We start from the raw sequence: 17,139 nt of genomic DNA, 5'->3' as shown, positions 1-17,139 counted from the left end.
CCGGTGCTTAGAAATCAAAATTGGGCCAACAACTTCCTCACCCTGCTAGCGAAGTGTTGAAGCTTGAAACGATCAAAAGGTTGTTCTTGACTGTACTTCCTACGTGGCGACCTTTTTATCCAACGTGGCAACATCTGATTAGCTCCAATGACACCATTTTGAGAGAAAAAAAATAAAAAAAATAAACGTTTGCTATCTCTCCACACCCCTTCTTTAAAGTAGACAAAATTCACAACAAAAACAGAGAGAAAGAGAGAGAGAGAGAGCAGAGCAGAGCAGAAGCATGGCAAGAAAAAGAGCTTCAAAGCCAACAACGACAACAGAAGACACAATAACAACAACAAAAGAAGCAATTCTCACAAACAACAAAGAAACGAAACGTCCTCAAGAAACAAACAATGACCAACCAATTGCGCCACCAAAAAAAGGATTCATTTTCAAGCTCTCTCTTTTACTAATAGCCCCGTATTTCTACTTGCTCTTTTTTCACTACCAGATCCAACATGACCTCATAAAACCTATTCTTATAAATGCTGGTCTTAGTTTTGTTGGGTTTTTTCTTACTGTTAAGATGATTCCTGTAGCTTCTAAATATGTTTTGAGAAGGAATTTGTTTGGTTATGATATCAACAAGAAGGGCACTCCTCAAGGCACTGTTAAAGTGTGAGTCTTTTTTGTTGGTTTTGTGTTTTTTTATTGATTTTATGATCTGGGTTTGGTTTTGATTGGGCTGGATTGATTGTGAGTCACCCTTATAAATTCAGCACCTCGCGGTTTTGATTTTGTGGAAGTCTGTGATCTGAAGTTTTTGATAGAAATTGAGAAGCGGGGTTTTTGTTAGGTTCAATTTTGATTGCTATAGTTGAATGTAAATGTGAATTCTGCTTTTGTTTGATGCAAATTTTCGTTGGCTGTTTTTTATTCATCATTGATGGTTAGTTTTTTTATTTGACTTCTATATTCACTTACTGATTAAGTTCTGATGATTTGAAAATTAATTTTGGAGTTGTGACTGTCTCCTATGTTGCATTGATTTGTTAGTTATATTTATACTTGGTCAAACTATAGAGTAAAAGTTAGAGAATGAATGATTGGTATTTTAATTCTAAGAGATTAAATACTTTGACTTTGATTATGTAGCTGTTTTTGTGAACTTACTGGTTTCTTAATCAGATTTCCCACTTTTTCGTTTTCGGCAGGCCTGAGTCCTTGGGTATTGTTGTTGCGGTAGTCTTCATGGTTTTGACAATAGTGTTTCAGTTTTTTACCTTTGCGCCAGATTCCATTGTAAGAATCTTTAGCGATCTTATGCTGCAATTTTTTTACACCATTTTTATATCTTTACAGCAGATTTCTGATTTCGTGTTTCAAAGTGTGTGTTTTTGTTTACTTCCTCAATATTTATTCTGTTTTGTGGTTTCCATGGAGGATTACTCTTGGATTTGTGTTTGTGATTTGTGATCATGCAGTGGCTTGTTGAGTACAATGCAGCATTAGCATCCATTTGCTTCATGACTCTACTCGGGTTCATAGATGATGTCCTTGATGTTCCATGGAGAGTGTGAGTACATCATGGTAGCATTTTTAAAATTGATGCTTGATTGGATCCTAATGGCTTTTCTTATGTTTACTAAGAGCAGGAAATTAGTGCTTCCATCAATTGCTGCCCTTCCTTTGTTGATGGCATATGCTGGACATACAACTATCATTATACCAAAGCCTCTTATTCCATATGTTGGGCTCAAGTTGTTGGACCTGGGTATGTCCTCTAATTCAACAGTGTGAGATCATTGATTTTCATAATTGTTGCCCCCCCCCCCCCCTCTCACCCACATTTGCGCCCGTGCATGTGCTACTTTGCTAGGATTCTTTGTTATCATGAATATATATTTAATTTAGAAAACATACCTCTAATTTCATAGTAAATTAAAGATATTTCATCACAAAACCTGAATTTCATTTTCAGTTGTATGAAAAGAAATAGAAACCATTGTTTCATAGAAATTTGATATATTGGCTGGAGTTATAAGGTCAGTTATCAAGGAAGAGCCAACAATTTTATTTTTTTTGCTTTTGTCTGGATAAATTCAACATATAACACTGGAATGATCGTGCTGTAACTTCACTTCATATGTCATTTAAGCATCTTTGAATTGCAGAACACTCCATCTAGTCTTTGAGCTTCAACAACCATTTCAGTAACTATGAACCTTGCCTACCTGTTATTTTCTTTTCCTTTTTTAGAGCACAGAATATTAAAATGAAATGTTTACTCAATAGATCTGAAACATGAGTGTTCATTGGAGAAATTTGTTATTTTGGTTGGTGATATTGAATTGGTAAGGTACTCCCATGCATAATAACAGTTCAAAGCGTGTATGCCACCTGTTTTGTATAAAATGTGAAGCAAGGAGAAAGAGTGAATAGACGAATCAAATTCCTATACATTCAAAAACCTTGATTTTTCCAGAAGTATATTAGCATAGAGTGGTATTGGACTTCAGTTTTTGTAATTTGATCAGGAAGGAAATATAAAATCAAGTAGTACTTGTAAATGCTGTGGATAAAAGTCACAAACTGCTAACGGTGGAATTATGGGACTATTTGCTCAGGTTGTTGTTTGTCACGCTGAATGCAGATTTTGTGGTTGCGGAAGGGCATATCCCATGTAACATGTGTTTGTATGAGGGCATTTGACACATTTATTGCAGCATATGCTTAATGGTTTTTTTCATTTTGTTTTTGACAGGATTTATATATAAGATTTACATGTGGTTTTTGGCAATTTTCTGCACAAATTGCATTAACATTCATGCTGGTATAAATGGCCTTGAAGTTGGTCAAACCGTTGTGATTGCATCTGCGGTAAGCATAAAGATTTGTAGAACAACTGAATTCTGACTCTCTTAGGGATCTGACATGGCTTAGCAATTTTATAGATTTTGATACATAATGTCATGCAAATTGGAGCATCTGCGGATCCCGAGTATCAACAGGCCCATGCATTCTCTGTGTATCTTGTCCAACCCTTACTGGCAACCTCCATGGCCTTGCTTTCTTACAATTGGTATTGACACTTGATTCTATTTATCAGGTTATTCTTGTACTGTTCTTTCTGTGTATTGAAGTAACGTTTATGTTTTTTTTAATGTTTGTTAGGTATCCTTCTTCAGTATTTGTTGGAGATACATATACATACTTTGCAGGGATGACAATGGCTGTTGTTGGAATTTTAGGCCATTTTAGGTGCGTCCTGCACCTTTTCATCTTTTTGTTGTTTTATTTCACAATATATTAGGGGAATAATTCATTTGACTCATCTCCATGCATGGGTAAAACTCGAGAACATAGCATTAAGAGTTTTGACTAGTGAATGTGATTGACTACCTGTCCAAACTCTTGATGTTGTGGAATCAATGTATTCTTCTACTAAACGTTTTTCAAATAAATATAACTTTCTTGTTAGAACTAGGTATACCTGTCAGTTTGCACATTAGAAAATACCTATTGCTTTTCTGTACCTATTTTAACCATGCACTAGTTTTCCTTTTCTTATTATGCAATCTCATATCATATTATAGCTGATCAATTGTGCTATTAGGACAAAAATTGTCACATTCATCAAATATCCTGGGTTTTTCTACTTTGCATTCATCGATATGCCTATTCGTAACCCCATGATTGATATTCCCCCCCCATTCTTTGAACAGTGAAACACTTCTGATTTTCTTTTTGGCACAAGTATTAAACTTCCTCTTGTCAGTCCCTCAGGTTTGATCTCATAACTCGTCTTCTCTCAAGCTTTTAAACTCTAATTACCCACTAAGGCATCTAATTTGTGGTCCTGCTTCAGCTTTTTGGCTTCAGGCATTGTCCACGACATCGTCTGCCTAGGTAAATTCTCTAATCTCTTGCTGCAAGCTTGCGCTTTAGGGAATTTCATGGGCCTTTGTCAATCTTCCATGGATGTCTTACTTGCATTAACTTTTTTTAATCTTTCAGGTTTGATCCTCAGACAGGACTTCTTACAGGAACAGATGACGGTACACTTGTTAATTTTTACTTGAGAATGTTCGGCAGGAAGTCAGAAAATTCACTTTGCGTGCATCTTCTTCTTGTTCAGGTGATTTATTTCTGTGTTAAATTTTCTCTCCTTTTACTCATGCACTGCGGGGAAGGGGCTTTTTCCCTCGTTGATGCTGGGTTTGGACTTCGCTGTCCCATGCTTCTCACAATTTTGGGACCAGTGAGCACCACTGGCCGTAAGCAGGAGTTCCAAGCCACTTCATAATGGCTGCTGACTGAAAACCCACATAAACCAATATGTTTGTATGATACAGATAACCATCTCATTCAGCTATAACTAGGAAGATCTGGCTGAAATTGCTAAGCTTTACCATTGATACCTGAGTTTGTGTCCTTCCATTTTAAATTAAGTTTGCCTCACTTGATTGTAAACATGCAGGTTCCAAAGCAAACCATATAGAAATGCAGTTGCATTAATATTTTGAGACTAAATTATAGTTTAACCCCCTTAAGTTTTTCCCTATCTGAGATCACCCTCTGAACTAAAAATCCCTGATTTCATGTCTAAGCATTGCATTTTTTTAATGTGGCTCATCCATTAGGTTTTTATTTTATATTAACTTTTTATGTATATTTATGCATTAAGTTTTTCATATAATTACTACGGATATTCATTAAAAGAATTAGAAGAAGCCTTCTACTCTATGTTTCTCTTATCTGCTATCTATTGTAAATAACCTTCAAAATATACAAATAAGTTCTGCTCATAATTCTCCACACCAAACATGTTCACCACCTTGTATATTTTTCAATATTACAAAACCATCATCATTTTTCATTACCACAAATGCCAATCTCAGAACCAAGCATCCTTACCCCAAATACCTTATTGCTACTGCAAATTGCAACATGATTAGGCTTGTTTTGTTACTGAAGATTAAGAGGGTGATTGATGAATGATATATCAGTTGGACATCATTTATTTGATAGGATAAAGAAATAGTTGCCGCTTGTTGATATTTTTTTTAGCTTGTTTGAGCTGATTTTATAATTACTACAACATGGGATTTTTTTTCTGCCGTGATCAATGTTGGGTTTTTGTAGAAATAATAGATTTATGAAAGAAACAAATGAGGTCTGGATGTCTTCACACCAGATAGATTTTCTTTTATCTCTTCGTTGCTGAAAATGCTGGAGAGAAATTAGGATCTCCTTATGGATTTTTCAGTCTTGTTTTCATACAAATATGTTTCATTGAATTAATATTGCCAGTTTTTTTTTTTTTTAAAAAAAAACAGTATTTTGTCGTTATCTTGTTAGCAAAAACCTAACCTCGCTAACATCAAGGATGGCATTTCAATATTAAATTAGTTTGACAAAAATCAGGGAATTCTTGGTCCAGGGGGTTGAATTAATGACATTTTAGCCATACTTTGAATTGTAATGATTTAGGAATGTAATGATTTAGGAACTGCATTGACTTCCCATCTTGGTCCGAACAAAATTTCGGCATGGGTGTGTCATGCAAGATGGTTAGTCAGCACATGCGTTGTGAAGACGTTGGCATGTGTACTTATTTGCTAGCTGTGTTTACAGGCACTCGGATGCTGCATATGTTTTGGGCTGAGGTATTTACTTACCGGTTGGTATAAATGATGCAACATGGTCAAAGAAGCGATCTTCAAGCTGTATTTATTTACATTCTTAAGGTTTTGCTTACGGCATGGTTTGTTGTATGACTTGGCATCATGCTGTAAAGAGCAATACTGGTTACACGGAGGGCATGATTCAATGGAGGACATTTGCACTTCAAGCCGATGCCAGCATTTGTATGAAAGATGCATGGTGTTTTCCTGGGATTTGACTTTTAACACAATTTTGTAATTTGAATCTTTACGGGGAAGAGACTTGATAAAGATAGAGAAAGTGTTGAAGCTTGGTCTCGAAGTTACCACTGAATTGTTTCGGATGGAACACCTCTAGCTTCACCAACCCCATGTATTTTTTTTTCTTTAATCCTTCTTTATTCAGAATCCAATTAGAAATGCTATTGGCTTTGAGAAAGACTTGCTTTGATGTGTGAAAACAGTTGCTGTGTTCCGTTGCTATCTGTCTTCTTTTCTTAAAAACGATTTCCTCCGTCACTCAAAGACCAACTTATTTCCCTGAGATGTCGTTTCTCTGTCTGATTTTTCCTGGAGTGAAATCATGAACATAAATGAGCAACAAGAATGAGGAGAGTCTAGACGTATCGATGACATTTCAGTTTTATGTACTAATAAAAAGTTTACTGCATGATTTTTACTCGATAAGAAAAGGCTTATAAAAGAAGTATGGGTGACACAAGGAATAAATCCACCAACATCCCATCACATATTGATTGACTGCGAAGTCAAGGAAAAAAGGGAAGCAGAAACCCTATTTTGGTCACCAAGGATGATTTTAAACTATACTATGAAAAAAAAATTCAATGGTTACAGTGAAGCAAGATATACAGAACAGCTGCAAAATAACATTGAATTCCTCACAAATTCATGAGCATATTGCGGATAACATGCTACTATAATCGTAGAGGGAGACTTCAGGGGCACTGCACAATAAAGCCATCTGGTAGAAGTGAGATTTCACCTACAATAAGCAATGATCTCTTAGAGAGAAGAATGAAAAAAAAATGATTTCCTGAGGTTGGGTATTCCACTCAAAGCAGAGTTGGAAGTGCTATATTGACAATATTAGAATCCGCCAACAATTAACTTGTTTGCCACAGAGAGTCCAAAGCCAACTCATTCAACCTCCATAGCATGCTTGTCATTGCTTCTGCTGGTATACAGCTTGATGGTTCAATCATGTGAGACGGTTGCAATATGATGTCCATCTGACGCAGTAATACTCATCCAACCAAAAATGAAGCGACGGGTAATTCATAAATTAGCAGCACAAAATGAGCTTTCCAGAGTCCAGAAGAGCAATTAGATAAATCATTTCAAAGACAATTCAAATGATCACCAGACAAGGCAAGCCAACCTTTGGCACACAGACACAAATGACACCTTATTATAATTGAGTAAATTGCAGAACAAGAATGACAAGGGAACATAGTTAATCCATATGCCCTTAACATAATAATTCATATAAGCAAAATTTTAATGAGGGCTACACTGAATCAGAAAGTACTTGGTATTTGAACTGTGGAAAGGAAAAGGAGTTTCACGTTCTTCTTCCTTTCAGGGAGGGTTAGGAAAATCCTATTGATTGCACCTCTCTCCAGACCTCTGAGTATCTCAGCATCAACTCCCACAACTCGATAAATAAAACATGACCATTAGCAACTTTCAAGGTGTTTCAGATGAAAATCCATAAGCATTCTCGCTCAGCAAGTATGATACCAACAGATAGCTACTGCCTCATTTCATATCTTTGTAATCAAATAAAACCAACTAAAATGCCAATTTTATGTTGCACAGAAATTGTAAATGCAATTGGCAGAAGCCGAAGATTATTTAGCAAAAAAGAAACTGTCAATATAAGGGGAAAAAAAAACTTGGCAGACAGTAAACAGGGACAGATGATTTGAGCATGGACCACTGGTAATGGTGCAATGGCGCTAATGCATTGATATTAGCACATCAATTATGGTTTAAATAAGGTGAAACATACAAAAGATAAGTAGTTCATGCGAAGTGGTAAAATAATCAGAACTTTGGGAATATATCACTTATCTAAGTTCGGAAAGTTGCCTGCATTAATATTCAGAGATGTAACTTTGGCTTCATGAGCTGATAATGTCTTGACAGGTTTAAAATACCTGCCGGACCAAACCTGTTGAATACACGTATATTACAGAATAGAATAAATATAAGTTCGACGCATTCAGCTGTATGAAACAATCCACATGATTAGAAATAAACCAAACCTTAGCAGTCATGTCATACGATGATGTGACCAGACAACAGCCTTCTTGGGGCTCAAACTTGGGATACAGGATTTGAGTGGGTTGGTATGATATCCAGCAAATATTATCTTCACTGCCAGTTGCTGCATGATAGCCAAAGGGTGAAAAGCTGATTCCAAGAACCTGAAAATGATATGAATGATAAATACAGTCCACTTAACAACTATACTTTCCAAACAAACAAAAACAAGATTCCCATGAGAAAAAAGAGGATTCGGAAAGAGTCTCTAACCGGCTTGACATGGCCTTCCAATGCCATTGTACTTCTCCCAGTACGTAGGTTCCAAACACGTGCAATCCATCATGGTCGAAAGCTATTCCATAAAGACTCCGACTGTAACTTTCTTGAAGAAGCAGCTCCGCACCAGAATCTATATCTCAGTCTCCATGTCTTATCAAAGCTTGCGGTGCCCAGGTACTTCCCCGATGGATGGAAACCAACTTGAGCAAGACGATCTAGATGACCTTCAAACTTCTTCAGGAGAGAACCATCAGTGTTCCACAACCTTGCAGTTTGATCAGCGGATGCAGTTGCCAAGTGATTGTGCACAAGAGAGAAGGCGACATCAGTTGCACATTCTGTGTCCCCCTTTAAGGTAGAAACCTTTGTTACTTGAGGCACCCTCCATATTTTAGCAACTCCACTTAAAGAACTGCATAAGCTGAATAAAGCATGGAATCAGATCATGGAACGATCATGGTAACTGGGAGCAGGAAAGGGATAGTTTGCTAAACAAAATACTCGTACTTCAATTTATTAAGTTATTGGGTATTGTCCAAGTAAGAAAGAATGACCATGCTGCCAGATGTGATATGTCATGTGGTGGAAGAAGAAAAAACCAACTGTTTACAAAACAAGCAGAAAAAGGATGACAACAAACAGAAATGGATTGGGTCGTGGATAGATAGAGAGAGGTAACAGGTAGCAAGCATTTCTCCATCACGAGAAAAGGTACAACCAGAGAGTGGCTGGTCATCTCCAAGTTCGCTGCTATTAAGACTCAAACTCTCTGCCTGCTTCCGAGCCAAATCAATGTCTGCATCTTCATCTTCACCCTCATCTGGGTCATCTCGTTTCTCCTTGCACGTTGGTTGAAGACGCATAGCAGCCTTGGAAATAAATTATTTTGCAATACCAATTCTAGCATCCAATAGCTCTTTTGACCCTTCAGTATAGAATGGATACTGAACCATTCCTTCCTCGGCATCTTTTGTTAATGCGGTAGATGCAGCCTCCTCTTCCTCATGAGCTTTCATCAACTTCTCCAACTGCCCTTTAGAATCCAACCTTGCCATAAGCATCCTCAACCTGTCCCGTCTCTCCATCTCCCTTTCTCCAAAACGAGTTACAGACTCACCAAGCCGGCGACGATGAGTCCTAACCGCCATATCATTAGTAGGCACTGCCAGAGCAGCAGCACTCCACTTCATCATAAGCTCCTGCGTTGCTTTTTCCTGCCTTTCTCTAACTAGTTTTATATATATATATATATTATGGACACACTCCTAGACACAGATGGGTGGTTACTCTCAAAAAGCCAAACTACTAGAAAGCCCGTCAACTCGAGGTTTCCGGTCAATTGTATATTTATATCTAGATTGAGAAATAGAAGTAGTAGAATTCGAATTAGAAATGTCATTTCCTTTTAATTAACTCTTTACTACTTAACTATTATCAGTTAAGCTACTAGCTTACTTGTGTTCTCTGACTAGCTTCTGAAACTTCATAACTTCCGGTTGACCCCAGGATAGTTCCAGTGGGACGTAATTGATTTTGGTCAGAATCCGAGTCACTAGTCCTCATCTCACCACTTTGCACCCCAGGTGGTCGGATGGGGAAAGGCACTAACGGGCGAGGAGGAACTGTGAGTATCAGAGCATTAGGAGCACAGCCGGTATTGATGGTGGGATTGCTAGTGGAATAGGACTAGTATTATCAATCATCAGTTCATCATCAGTGACAAAAGCAGAAGATTCTGCTGGTGAATTCGATGAATTGGGGTTTTCATGTTCAGCTGCCATGACAATCTAGCCAAGCAAAAAACTTAACAGTTAATAAAGCTTAAAACGCATTAAGCTATTAATAACTGGGATCAGGATTCAAGTAAACAAAACCAAAAACACAAACCAGCTAAATAATTATCTCATAAATTAAAAGATAAAAGAACTAAAATGAAGCTATTAATACGAAGGCCAATGGTCTATCCTTGTTATTCAATAAGAAACAGCTAGTTAATAAACATAATTATCAAAGCTATTTGTCGTATTGGGCTGGAGACAATTTTCTAGACACTTTTAATGAATAATGTTAATCTTTTGAGAAAAGTCTGTCATGAATTCACGTGATTTAATTGCCTGTAATTTTGAATAGTTATATAATGTGCACCGGTGTGAATTGATGAGACTTGTAGACTAATCTAAAATGTTTTTAATGCCTGGCACAATTTTATCCATGTCTGATAATTATTTCGATTTGTCAGTACTTAACCTTGATCTTAAGTAAGAATATAGCTTCAACTCTAAACTTCAGGGCAACTACAATTGACGACTATAAAGCTTCAGAATGCCATGGAAAGCTATGTTAGGAGCAGCAGCAAAGAAGAAAACAGCCTTTAAATACAAGAATCATCATCAGGATAACAAAAATAACAATCTCTCAATAGCATCCATGCAGAGACGGCAGGGGACATGATTCTGCCTCTAAAATTAGGATTAGAATCCTCATTACATGCATAAATATACCTATACTTGATAACATATCAAGAAACACTCTCATACTTCTTGAAGCAAACTACAAAACCGCGGCATAAAATCCAACATGACATTGAATTTGTCAAGTTGTTATCATCCTATTATATTTACTACCAGTATATGCTTCGATACACAACAAATAAAACAATATGGAGACAAACCACCTAAGTTGTATTATATACTTCACACTTGCAAAACTTTATGCCCCGATTCAACCAAAGTACGCAGGCAATCCACGAGGATTCTTGGAGTTCCACTGCCTTGAACAGTCTCTCCCAGAAGTAGCTGTCAATAAACAAAATTTACCCTCCTCCTCCCTCTTCCATGCCTCCACAATCCACGGTCTACTGGATATTCATCACCGTGAAACCTGGAGGTTTTAAACCTTGACATGTGACGAACAGCACCTTCCCTCTTTTGGCCTTGCCCATCCCATGTTCCCCAGTCACCACCAGTGCCATCACTAACATTCTTCCGTTCATTATTAGCACCCCACTCACTGTTGCCCCAACCGCATGAATCATTCCAACAATTTCCCCATCCATCTTCGGTCATGGCTTCATTAGGAATAGTAACACTCTTTTCCCAGGGAAAATCATCTTTGGTGACTTTATGGTTGAAATCCCCAAGTCCAGGATCCAATGCCAAATCAGGAACCTTTTGAAATTCCTCCTCAAGTTCCCCCCATCCAGCACATGAAAATGGCTGGTTCAAGAGTAGAGGATTGCCAATAATCACAACCTCCTCCCCTTTGCTAGTCTCATCACCATCTTTCGGTTCCCGCTCCAAGTCTAAAAGCAATTCAGGATCAACATTGGAGTTCCAATCAATTTGATCAATATAAATATCAGGATCAGGCAGTGATATGTTGCAAGGTAGGCCATTAATCTCTGCCCAAAATCGGTTTTTAGCATTGTGAAATGCCTCTTCACCAGCAGAGTCATTCCACTGAACTACATTCTCATAGAGATACATAAATCTTTTGGTTTCCAGGAGCTTCCTCCATGGAATTGAACCAACTGAATAGCAGAATCTCTTTTCCCATGATGGAACAGTTGGCTGCCAACTACCTGAAAAAAATAGAGCAAGAATATAAGGTAAACTACTCATAGACAAACAGAAAAAAAGCATCATTATTTCAAAGACAAGTAAGAAGAAAAACAACTTCATAAAGAGAGAGAACTGCAGAATTATTGCTGAAACCAGGTAGTGCCAAATATAGTGACAAGAAAGCCATAGAAAGGACAACAGAAATCTCTACGAACACCTTGTATAAACCTAGCTAGGAACACCTACACATTCATTCTTTCCCTGTCATGTTTTCTAGTTTCGGGGGCTTTTTTTATGGAATTTGCATACATGTCTAAGAAAAATCCCAGATACATTTTAACATTTTCAAATTGTTCAGTTTCTTTTCAGTGTAGTAAAATTCAGAACTTGAACGAATTCCCCAAACTGTGTATCTAAATCAACATTCACTGCTAAAATAGACCAGAGCACCAGAAATTTCACAAAAAAACGCATATTTAATAAAGTAAAACACATCAACATAATTAGACTCTAAACAGAAACTGCACAAATCACCAAGCACCATACCCTGACGACAAGCAGAGAAATCTAGAAAGCTACATCAGATTCTAACATTATCAAGAACCCCATAAAACAACCACCGATTCTAAACAAATTAAGGTGTACAAAATAATGATGCAATGACACAAATTAGAGAAAAAAATCCAACATGTTACAAGGCATCCTATTTTATCAAAGCCCCCAGCTGAAAGATACCATTTTTTTTTCAAAAATATATGTATAAAAAAAAAACATAACACGAAGAGCAATAACACTAAACCGAGGCTGCCACAACAAAATCTGAAAGAAAAAACATAATCTTTAACGAAAATCACAAAGCAACTCCTCATGCAAGGCCTGGAAAAAAGAAAATAAGGAAAAGAGCTCCGCATACCATGATGAGGAGGAGGTTTTCTACAACGTGATCTTGTTGTCCCTTGAACTTCTTGATGTTGATAAATTTCACCTCTCTGTCTCCTCCTGTTATTCATCCTCAAAAAATCCAAGAACTAAAAAAGACAGTTTTTTTAAACAAGAAACGGTGTTTGAAACTGAGTTTCAAGCAAAGAAAACACAGCAAGGAGTGAGATCAAAACCCTTTAACGAAAAAAAAAAGGAGGGTTTTGTGGATTTATTTTCAGAGACTTGATTGATGAAAGAATAAATCTTGGTGGCTGAAGAATTGTAGGAATTTGAGGGAGGTTTGTTGAGGGTGGTGGTGGTGGTGGTGGTGATCACAACTCAAAAGAAGGAAAGTTTCAATCTTTGTTTTTTAATTTTGGTTGTCAATGGTGGCGAGTATGGCAAGCCCCTAGTATTTGACCTTGTCTCGAGTATTTTATAGCCCTTTTTTTTTTGAATTTCTAATGTGGTCCCAAACTTGCCATGGAAGGGCCAAGTTACTGTAGGGATGTGCACAAGGACGACTCCATAATCAAATCCCACCCTCACTCACGCTTGATCTTTTCAATCAAATGTTTGCTTTGGCTTGTTGTGTAAATTTTGTTCGGAAGGAATTATTGTTGTTTTATTTTTATTTTTTTCGGATTTTACAGCAAACATAGGCAAGTTTTTCACTTATCAATCCACGTATCATCATTAATAATCCAAATTTTAAGAAAATAATTTTTTGTGTAATTGGAGAAAAGTGTATTGTTAAAGGTAGAATTTTTTAAAAAACGAAATCCAAGTTTGAGTCTTCGCTCTTCTTTCTTTTGAGTGTTTAAATTGATGAGTCATTAATTAATGAATAGTAGTGCTGAACTTAAATTATATATTTATTTTGAATATTTTAAAAAACACATTCTACCATGAAATCAAACATCCTGTCGGAGTCACAGTCACAATTAGGCAGAAGAGTGGAGATTATTTAGGTTAAAACGTGTTGGGCATAGACAAATAATTAAGGGAAACATTTCCCATGAAAAGAAAATGTGAGGCAAACTGATTACCCAAACTTGCTGTGAAAATTGCATTTTACCTGCCCTTTTGGATTTTCATCACCAGAAATGGTGTCCGATTCTTGTTCCTGCATTTTCTTGGCTAACATAAAATACCATCCTTCTGAAAAAATATTTTTTTAAAAATAATCTCTGCCATAATATCAATAAGATAGTGAATGCCAATAAGAATCCACTAGCTAGCTAATCTATAAACTTCTTCTTGACCATTAAGTCTATCATTTAAATATTAAAATATGCATGGACTCTTTACAAATAAATATGATAGAAAACGACTAGATGTTATTTTTTAAATTGTTTTTTTTATTTAGAAGTATATTAAAATAATAATTTTTAAAATTTAATTTTTAATCAATACATTAAAATGATTTGAAAACACAAAACAAAATTAATTTGGAGTAAAAAATTTAAAAAAAATTAACTTTTTTTAAAATTACTTTCGAAATGAAAAAACAAATAATTTCTAAATATTTATTTAGAAGAGTGATAGATATTGTGTTTCAAAATACTTTTTGTTTATGAATATATTAAAATAATATTTTTTTTATTTTTAATATTGAAACATCAAACCGATATAAAAACAATAAAAAATTTTTACTTTAAGAGGTAGCTTAACTGGTCAGGTTTTGGATTTATTCTTCAATAATCACGAGTTTAAGTTCCTTGAGGATCACTGAAAACTTATATGATTATTAACTTTACAGTTTATATAATTAATGGAGATGCATGTATTATTCATGTAAAAAAAAAAGTATATCTACATACCTTGTAGTTCGATTTTTCTGTATCATTAATGACCATGCTAAACTTTTGATGCAAGAACCTGCCGGTGCCTTCGATTTGATGTCTGGTTGAAGATTTTGAAGTCAAAAAGTTATTCCCTCTTTGGACCGATGACAGCACAATCTTGCCTTGCAAGGCCGTCTTCCGAGGAACAGAGAAAGTAGCCCATCATTTTCTCAAAACCACCGAGATTCCTTATCTCTGATTTGAAATGGAATTCCATGCATTATTATCAGAGATTGTCAGGTATCAAACAATATTTTACAAATTTCTCCCTTAAATTTCCAAAAAAAATTAAATTTTATATTTTTTTATAAAATTATTTCAGTTTCATATTTAAAGTTATGTATTTGACAAGTTAACATGGATTGAATCATGTTATTTTTTTATTATTGTTATCATGAGGTTATCTCGATCTCTTTAAAATTATCTCAATCTCATGACTAGAGTTACTGATTTGACATGTTAAATGAAGTTAATTTGGGTCATTTTTTTCTATAAAGTTATTTCGATCTCATAACCTTAAGTCATGGATTTAATAGATTGATTTAAATTGTTTTTTATGTTTTTTTTAAATATTGTTGTTCAACATTAGGCTAATCGAGGATTAGATTTTATAATTTATTTTGATTTACTTTCTATGAGGTTATCTTGGTCTTATAGCTCGAGTCGCGAGTTTAACAAGTTAATTTAGGTCGTTTTTAGGTTCTTTTTTTAATTGATTATTTTTTTTTAATTTTATCATTCAACATTGGATTGATTAAAAATAAGAATTCATGATTTATTTTCTATAAAGTTATCATAGTCTCGTAATTTAAATCATGAATTTGAAATATTAACCCGGGTTGATCAAATTCAATCTACTAATTTGTTATTTAATATTAAAGAAAGATGTTATATTAAAAAAAATAATTCAAACTATATTTTTATATATAGCTTGAGTTATTTTTAGACCTACATAGTCAACTGAATCATATTTAATTAACCCTTTATATAATTTAGATTTTTTTACTTTTTTAAAAAATGTTAATAACATCTAAAATTTGTTATATTTTAAAAAAATTTAACCCGAAGTAGGCAAATAAAACTCTTTGGCCACTACATTTGTCAAGTGTCATTCGTTTATTGGTTCCAACATTGATCGTGTTGATCTTCCCAACATTTACCCGTGACCAACTTGTTTTTTCCATGGATCATATTTGATTCGCTCACTTTTAAAAAATATATTTAAAAAAAATATATAAAAAATATTATTTTGTTATATATATTTTTGGATTGTTGGATTAAACCATGCTTTTCAACTCCAAAGGCAGAAGAAACTGCTGACGAGCTATAAATGAATTCTTTTTTTAAGTTAACCTCTTCGTGTATTTAGCTAATATATTAGCTAAATTAACCTTCCAAATCTAAAGAGGAAAAAAAATTGCATCAAACCACAATATTAGTTAGCACCAAATATTTAATTAAAGGAATAACTTATTGGTGTAAAATTGAAATGTTTACAGTGAAAATCACGCGCTCGAAGTAGCAGTGTTAATGAAACCTAACTCCTTCGTAAGTTAACGGTCGGCAACAAGGGTTAGTTTCTTGGTTTTCTGTCAGGTGATAATACCTAATTGACTAAAATATCCTCCAATACAATGTACTTTGGACACTTGTTAAGTTAGATCGGAACCGTGTCGTGTCGTGTTGATAATAACGAGAAATCTTCTAGAAACCTGTGGTTCCTATCCTAGGTGACATCCACACCGAACTCTAGTAATTGACTAATATATCCTTTACCAATTTTGGACAAGTTTGCCGCTTCTTTTATACGCAGTTATTCAACTAGATTTCGGGAAATTAAATTTCAAGATGAACTAGATTTAATATTGATCTGATCAACTTTGATGGATAAATATCAATAATATTTTAATAAGAAAAAAAAAATATCAATTTAATATTTAGTGTTGTAATCATAATTGATATGCACTTAAAAAAAATACAAAATTAAGATTTTATATTAAATCATAAAAAAATCAAGCTTAAAGTAATTTCAAACAGAAAAGCTAAACATGGTTAAATAATGCAAGCCTAAATGTTTTTCTTAGAAGAAAGTGATTAGGGGGTGTTTAATAGTATAGTAATGATTGTTTTTTAAAGTTTTTTTTAATATATTAAAATAATTTTTTTATATTTTTTAAAAATTATGTTTGATATCAATATATTAAAACGATGTAAAAATATTAAAATAAATTAATTTAAAGCAAATAAAATAAATAAAATTTTAGTTTTTTAAAAATATTTTTAAAATATAAAAACAACGAGATGTAACTATTTAAATAGATTTAAATAGATTTATCATAAAAAACAATGATCAGAAAATGAAATAGTGTAGAGATAAAGATTCCAAGACAACAACCAAGACGAGCTTCTTCTCATGACGATGATGATCATCGTAAAAAACAGAGAAAAGAAACATGGGAAGGAATTAAACGAAGAATATTCAAAATCGGTCTACATTTTGTTACTAAAAAACACATCGGCCTGCTTGGCTTCGGAAACTGAAATAAAATACCGAGGAATGGTTTTGTTCTTGTACTGTTGGTTGTACATGCA

The 17,139-nt window shown here is 34.7% G+C and overlaps 2 protein-coding genes and 1 pseudogene across 2 annotated transcripts; 1 reads left to right on the top strand and 2 right to left on the bottom strand.

Annotated features, from left to right (window-relative positions):
- Positions 1-211: 211 nt before the first annotated feature.
- LOC133676768 (uncharacterized) lies at positions 212-6,090 on the top strand. The gene is made up of 11 exons (XM_062098505.1): positions 212-663; positions 1,200-1,287; positions 1,470-1,561; positions 1,641-1,759; positions 2,750-2,865; positions 2,940-3,067; positions 3,160-3,246; positions 3,711-3,771; positions 3,854-3,894; positions 4,003-4,123; positions 5,623-6,090. Exons 1-11 carry the CDS (start codon positions 284-286, stop codon positions 5,680-5,682), a joined length of 1,293 nt encoding a protein of 430 aa, XP_061954489.1. The 5' UTR covers positions 212-283; the 3' UTR covers positions 5,683-6,090.
- On the bottom strand, positions 6,028-10,320 carry LOC133676769 (U4/U6 small nuclear ribonucleoprotein PRP4-like protein; annotated as a pseudogene).
- Positions 10,321-10,576: 256 nt separating this feature from the next.
- On the bottom strand, positions 10,577-13,125 carry LOC133676741 (uncharacterized). The gene is made up of 2 exons (XM_062098470.1): positions 12,693-13,125; positions 10,577-11,799 (listed from the first exon to the last, which is right to left on the bottom strand). The coding sequence occupies exons 1-2, from the start codon at positions 12,787-12,789 to the stop codon at positions 11,018-11,020; spliced, it is 879 nt and encodes a 292-aa protein (XP_061954454.1). The 5' UTR covers positions 12,790-13,125; the 3' UTR covers positions 10,577-11,017.
- Between the last annotated feature and the right edge of the window lie 4,014 nt (positions 13,126-17,139).

Source organism: Populus nigra, chromosome 17 (assembly GCF_951802175.1).
Source record: "Populus nigra chromosome 17, ddPopNigr1.1, whole genome shotgun sequence".
NCBI lineage: Eukaryota > Viridiplantae > Streptophyta > Magnoliopsida > Malpighiales > Salicaceae > Populus > Populus nigra.
The sequence above is the reverse complement of the archived record's forward strand: the minus strand, read 5'-3'. Positions and strand labels throughout refer to the sequence as shown.